The sequence below is a fragment of the Podarcis erhardii genome (assembly GCF_964252035.2).
Source record: "Podarcis erhardii genome assembly, chromosome: 18".
NCBI lineage: Eukaryota > Metazoa > Chordata > Lepidosauria > Squamata > Lacertidae > Podarcis > Podarcis erhardii.
This window is the reverse complement of record NC_138516.1, coordinates 1,245,871-1,252,348: the sequence shown is the minus strand read 5'-3', so window position 1 is coordinate 1,252,348 and position 6,478 is coordinate 1,245,871. Positions and strand designations below refer to the sequence as shown.

Here is a 6,478-nt window from a genome sequence, read left to right as displayed (position 1 = left end):
ATTCCTTTATGATACAGGAAATCGTTTTTGTTTTTGAAGAAAAAAAAAGAAAGTCAAAAAGTTATCACTCTAGTGTCCTGCTATGATGCTCCTGGCTGCTGAGAGTAGAGAGCTTGTAAAAACCTCGCAGATCTGTAGAAAGGGCTCCGTCATTTGAAAACAGAGACAATGTATGTACTTTTGCAACCCCAGAAAATCTTTAATAAAAACAATTTTTTAAAAATCTGTGCAGCGTTTTTTTGTTCTTATGCATCTGGCTTTGTAATACCTTCGGCCACACAAATAAATGAGCAATGGCAATTAAGCTAAGCAGGTCCTGTAGCCACCCTGCTCAGCTTTGCACAACGTCCTCATTTGGGCCACAGGGATATGTATCCGTTCCCTTCTGAATCTGTCATTCCAAACACAGAATTAGCATTGGCTTTTCTACAACATTCTCTTTATTTCATGCCGAGCGTTTCCCCTCAAATGGCACAACACCAGAGTCCTTTGATCATTGGAAGCCAGAGCAGACAGAATATATATCTTTATATGCATAGATAGGAACATACACCCTCTGGCTAAGCCCACCCATTCAACCCTGTAGCCCCTGTGCAGCTTGAAGGTCCCACATCTCCATCCTGGTGCATCTTAGTTACATGGCAAATATCAGGCGGGGGGATGGAGAAGAGGCCAGGAGGAGCTGTCAATACTCCTGTCTACACACTTCCGACAGGAGGACGGCCAACATGGGATGGAGGAGAGGGCACAGCAGGGACCAAGCCAGACTCGATTCCCATCCTCCAGCCTAAGCTTTGGCCCTCTGAGCATGCACAGAGTGGCTTTTCCATGACAGGTGGAGGCAAGCAGGAGGAGGATCAAGGTCCAAAAGGAAACAACGCAGGAGGCCCTGAGAAGTGGCAAGGATGGTGGGGGCAGGTGAGCTGGAAATATTTCGCACCTGGCAGCCAGGGCACCCCTTTAGTTTTTGGTAGTACGTGGGCAGACGAGTCTAAAAAGCCCAGGACACAAATTTCCACAGCCTTCTAACAGCGATGGTGGTTCCTTAACTAGAAGAGATGTATTTAGTGTTAACTCTGGAAGTGCTGACTCGATTCTGACCAAATGAAGCCTCCTAGAGCAAAATATACATCAGCTGCCGAGAGTGGCTGGGGCAACCAGGTCAGATGGGCAGGGTAAAATAATAAAACTATTATTATTATTATTATTATTATTATTATTATTATTCCAGTTTGCAACATCTACTTTTTCTCATCTTTGCCAATCTCAAACTCCTCCATTTCCAGGTGAAAATGGAGAATAGATATCAGGCTAGATGAGGAGGAGGAGTGGAGACGGCCACCCTAAGAGGCGCCCAGGGAGGGGGCAGAAGAAGATAGTGTGGACCCAGGTCCTTGGTGGTGGGAAACAGGAGGAGGAGGAGGAGGAGGAGAAGGAGGAGGAGAACTGGGAAATATTGGAGGGCAAGGAACAGGGGGGAGCTAGCAGATGCACCAGCCCTGAACAGAGACAGGAGCCAGATGTGATAGGGAGTACCAGAGCCAGTTGATACGATGTCTCTTGAGAGCCTGATAGATCCCCCTCCTTCCCCTAAAACCAGGTGTTTCCTCCATGTCAGAGAGCAGAAAACTAGACATCGACAGAAGAGTCCCTTGGCAGCCACCGTAGACAGCAGGACGGGTCTGATACGGAGAAAGCAAGCTTCTGGGGAGAGGAGCAGGCCCCCTGGGCAGCAGCTCAAGCCTTGAGGGAGCACACTTTATGGATCTCCGTGTGTTTCTGTTTGATACTAATAAATGAACTGATGAAAATGCTCCCTGGCTGCCTGGTTTCCCTTGGCCATTGCCAAGTGTGTTGCTTGACAGCTCCCTCGGGACAGGACCCAGTTGGGACAAACAGAAGCCCCCAGGGGTCCACATTGCCCCGTGCTGTTGGCACAACTTGGCCAGATTTTGATAACAGGCCAGGAATGCCCTGCCCAAATTTCTCCAGAGGTTGCAGCTTGGCCTGGTCAGAGATCTACAAATATCTCTTTGTGGAATGAGGTCCATCCCTCCCAAAATGGGGTCCTTTCCCAAGTAAAGCTGGTCTAGGAGGCTTCTGGCCTCCAGGTGCCCAACCCTTTACACATTGGTCTCTCTGAGCAGGTGGAAATAGCTGCTCTCAAAAGCGTTGCAGACGCAGAGGTTCTCCTCAGAGGGCTCTGATGATGCCTTCTCCTCCTTGGCCATCAGGGTCTTCCCCTCGGCTGGGAAGCTGGGCACCAGAGACGTTGAGCCAAAGGCTTTCTTCTGCAGATTGGGAGAGTTCCCTGCATCCTGTGCGGACGGTTGAGAAATGGAAGGAAGCCATTGAGAAAGGATGGATCCAGATTTACACCCAAGCAAGATGAAAAGAAAGAAATGATAAAGAAAATACAAATAATGATTTAAGGCAGAAAGGCAAGGGGCAGAGTAACCTTGTTTGTTTTGTTTCTGTTTTTCTTGTAAGGGTATATGAGCAGGAATTGATCAATAGGCATCCCTAGCTAGCAGGACCAGTGGGCAGGGTTGGTGGGAACTGTAGTCCAAAAACAGCTGAAGACCCAAATTCAGGTAATGCTGCTCTAGTGGCAGAGAGCTCCACAGGACTGGAACAATGACACTAAAGGCTGCTGTCAAATGAGCCTCTCCAAACTGGAGAACGGCCAGCGATGCTCCTGCAGCTACAGGTGATGGCAATGATCAAGCTGGAATATGAGGGTTGAGGTGGTCCCTGTTCTCTACACTGAGTGATGGCAGCTCCGATGCACTGCCCACTGCCCACCATTATCAGAGTGCCCAGTTTCCCCACTGTCCTACCTTGGTGAATGGTTTTTTCAGCCCCTCTGGGGAGACCATGGCGGTCTGCTTCATGACGTCCCACCAGAGCACGCCTGGCTTCTTTGAGCTCCTTTTCGCAGGCCCTGCAGCAAAACCCAGAACCACGAGGGAGAGAGAATTTGCACACTTTAAGGCAATGAAACATGAAGTATTGAAATCAACTTCTAAAATGGTATTCTTTTGTAGAATATTAGGGGGGAGGGACCATCATAGTTATGTCAAAATGTACGCAGGATTTGAACAATAGCAACAGATGAGAATTTGTCATTTAAAAATTTGGAATTGATGTACAGAATGGATAAAATATCAGTAATATAGAAGCTTTATAAGGGAATAAAAGAACACCATGGAATGTGTCAACAGATATGAGAGATTTGTTCTGGTTGCATTTTAAAAGGATTGGTTAAAATTGGAAATATAATAAAAAATATTATTTAAAAATGGAATCAACTTATTAAAAAAATAACAAATGAAGCAAATTAATAGGTAGCTAATGGCTCCACCCCACCAATTTACCGGTTAGGCAGCTGGCCAGAACCCCAATTACAACCGTGGTGAGCGTTCCCAAGGCACCGTAGTAGAGGTAGGAAATGGCGTAGAAGTCATCCGCAATGGCCGACCTGCAAAGGAAGTGAGATGGTGAGATCCGCAGGAAGGGGAATAAATGAGTTCTGGCTCCTAGAAGGTGTTGGCAATCTGGGAGGAGTACAGAGGAGGGAGACCAGGATGATCAAGGGTCCGGAAACCAAGCCTGATGAGGAACGGTTGAAGGAGCTAGGGAAGTTTAGCCTGGAAAAGAGGAGACTGAGAGCAGACAGGAGAGCCATCTTAAGGGCTGTCACAGGGAAGATGGAGCAAGCTTGCTTTTTCCTGCTCTGGAGGGTAGGACTTGAACCCATGGCTTCAAGTTAGAAGAAAGGAGATTCTGACTAAACATCAGGAGAAACTTTCTGACAGTGAGAGCTGTTCAATGGGGAAGGGACTCCTGGGGGGGGGGGACAGTGACCCAGAAACCTCCTTGGAGGTTTTTAAGCAGAGGCTGGGGGGCCATGTCTCATGGATGCTTTAACTAAGATTTCTGCATTGCAGGGGGTTGGAACAGAGGACCCTCAGGGTCCCTTCCAACTCTAAGATTCCACCAAGATCCCTAGATCCTTTTCACATGTCCTGCTAGTGAGCCAGGTGTCCCCCATCCCATAACTCTGCATCTGGCTCTTCCTGCCTAAGTGCAGAACCTGACATTGTGCCTGCTTGTCCCTTTAGGGTCACCTGGTTGGCCCCTGTGAGAAGAGGATGCTGGGGTCAGTGGCCCCCTTTGGCCTGGTCCAGCAGGCAGATTCCTCTCATGTTCTCATGGAACCTCCAGCTCCACAGGCAGACAATTCGTAGGTTATTGGGGGGGGGTGGCCACTGTGAGGACCAAATTGGCTCCCTTTGGATTGATCCAGCAAGATCTTCTTATGCTTGTTATGAACCTTCAGCAATACCTTGTCCCAGGGCTTTTAAGCACATTGCACAGCACCAAAGTGCATTGAGGCGCACTGGAGAATGTCCTTAGTTCTTACAGGCCATAAATGGTGTTGCCCCACTACTGAATTCTACTGAATCCTCCTGAATTCTACTCTGGGCAAAGAAATGTTGTTTTGCTGTGTTTTCCTTTAGTGTTATAATAATCTTATTACTTAAACCCGCTCATCTGGCTGGGCTGCCCCAGCCACTTATTTGAATTTGCACCATGGATCAACAACCATCTCACCTGTCTGCAACTTCCGTGATGTTCCGGGGTGGCAGTGGGCCGAGCATGATGGTGGCGTTGGCTCCCTCGGAGGCGTTGTAGAGCGGGCACAGGTCTCCGTAGGATGGGAGCACCCCCATGGTGGCGGCGCTGGGCGGGTAGAGGGTGCCCCCCACAGCCACCCAGAAAGAGAGGGCGAATCCCACAAGAAGCCCAGTCAACACCCCCTGGGAAGGAAGGAGAGGTCGGGTTTTATGCTGCTGCTGAGCTTAAAGTCCCACCCCCCCACCCAGGAATTTTCGCATAGGAAGGGAGATTCCCCACAGGCATCCAGTTGGCCACTGTGAGAAGAGGATGCTGGGATACATGGGCACCCTTTGATGTGCTTATGGAACCTCCAAGTCCAGGGGCAGTCTATCTAGATTCCTGCATTGTTAGTGGTATTTTTGTGTTCTTTCGTTCCAATCCTACTGCTTTGTTGGAAGGCCCCTCCATGGCACAGCACCCTTCTTCCAACACCCTTTTATGAAGGGTGAAGGCACCCAAAAGCATCCTCTTGGGTCCTCTTTGGGACTTACCACGGTGTTGCAAGCTGGGATAAACATCCCCAGGATGAAGGCTCCCAGAAGGGGCCCACTGATGACGCCCATGACGGTGAACGAACCCTGTGCAGAAACACAAAGCGGGGCAGAGAAGCCAAGGGTAAGCATGTTGTTGTTACGAGGTTGTCAAGCTGGAAGGTGTGCAGCAGAGGAGAGCGACCAAGATGATGAAGGGTCTGGAAGCCAAGCCTTATGAGGAACGGTTGAAGGAGCTGTGGATGTTCCACCTGGAAAAGAGGAGACTGAGACGAGAGAGGAGAACCATCTTCCAATATTTCAATGACATGGAAGAGGGAGCAAGCTTGTTTTCTCATGCTCTGGAGGGTAGGACTCGAACCCATGGCTTCAAGTCACAAGGATGTCCTGGATGCTTTAGCTGGGATTCCTGCATTGCAGAGGGTTGGGCTGGATGACCCTCGGGGTCCCTTCCAACTCTACCATTCTATGATTCTGTTAGAGGCCTCACACCTCCTTCCCAAAGCTGGGCAAGTGCTTACCAGGCGCCCAATGCAGGGCAAGCTGTCACACTGCCCTAAAACCGCCTCTGGTCAAATCTGCCTTTTAAAGTTGGTGGCCTGTGGGAGGGAGTTCTGCAGATTAACTCTGTGAAGGGTGACTTTCTCTTATCTGTCTTAAATCCTCTGCTGGCTGTCCCAGAGTCTCATGTCACGAGAGAAGGCAGAACACTTTTCTCTGTCCACTGTCTCCCCGCCACGCACAATTGTGCAAACCTCTATCGCGTCACCTCTAAGACACGAGTAGCAGCTGCAATCTGAAAGTGCCAATCAGCTCCCAGATATGCAGCTATGCAGCTCGAGTTGTTAACATATGAGATACAATGCAGAAACCGATAAGCCGTGTGTGCGCACATCTGTGAATGCAAACTTTTCCTGGTTGCTACAAAGGCGGGTGGAGTGGCCTCCTTGTTGAAACAAGATGAGACAATACTGGGCTGAGCGTGAGAATCAACTCCCTACGTCATAAAACCAGCCACCGACACACATGACTGGAAGGCAGAGGCCTGGCTGCCAGCTTCCGTGCCTCGGTGGCTCCCAGGCTGGACTACTGCAATGCACCACATACGGGGCTGCCCCTTGGAGACTGTTGGCAAGAACGCATATCAGCCTGCATTGGTCCTCAGTACATTCCCAGGGCCTGATGCAAAGGGCTGGATTTGTCCTTTTAAAAGCCTCGCAGCCCACCCTCTCAAGCTTGTTGAGGAACTGCTACACCAAGCAGCGTAGTTAAGCTGGACCGTGTAGTTTACCTACGGAACTCCC

General features: G+C 49.5%; 1 protein-coding gene across 4 annotated transcripts in view; it reads right to left on the bottom strand.

The window, feature by feature from the left end:
- Positions 1 to 422: 422 nt before the first annotated feature.
- The window catches only part of SLC5A5 (solute carrier family 5 member 5), a 37,241-nt gene continuing 31,185 nt past the window's right edge, over positions 423 to 6,478 (bottom strand). For all 4 annotated transcript variants that reach the window (XM_081846176.1, XM_081846175.1, XM_081846173.1 and 1 more), the window contains exons 11-15: positions 5,175 to 5,261; positions 4,618 to 4,823; positions 3,378 to 3,481; positions 2,841 to 2,944; positions 423 to 2,318 (exon numbers count right to left, since the gene is read on the bottom strand). In XM_081846176.1, the coding sequence (XP_081702302.1) occupies positions 2,124 to 2,318; positions 2,841 to 2,944; positions 3,378 to 3,481; positions 4,618 to 4,823; positions 5,175 to 5,261 (696 nt within the window). In that variant the 3' untranslated portion in view covers positions 423 to 2,123. The remainder of the gene's footprint in view (positions 2,319 to 2,840; positions 2,945 to 3,377; positions 3,482 to 4,617; positions 4,824 to 5,174; positions 5,262 to 6,478) is intronic.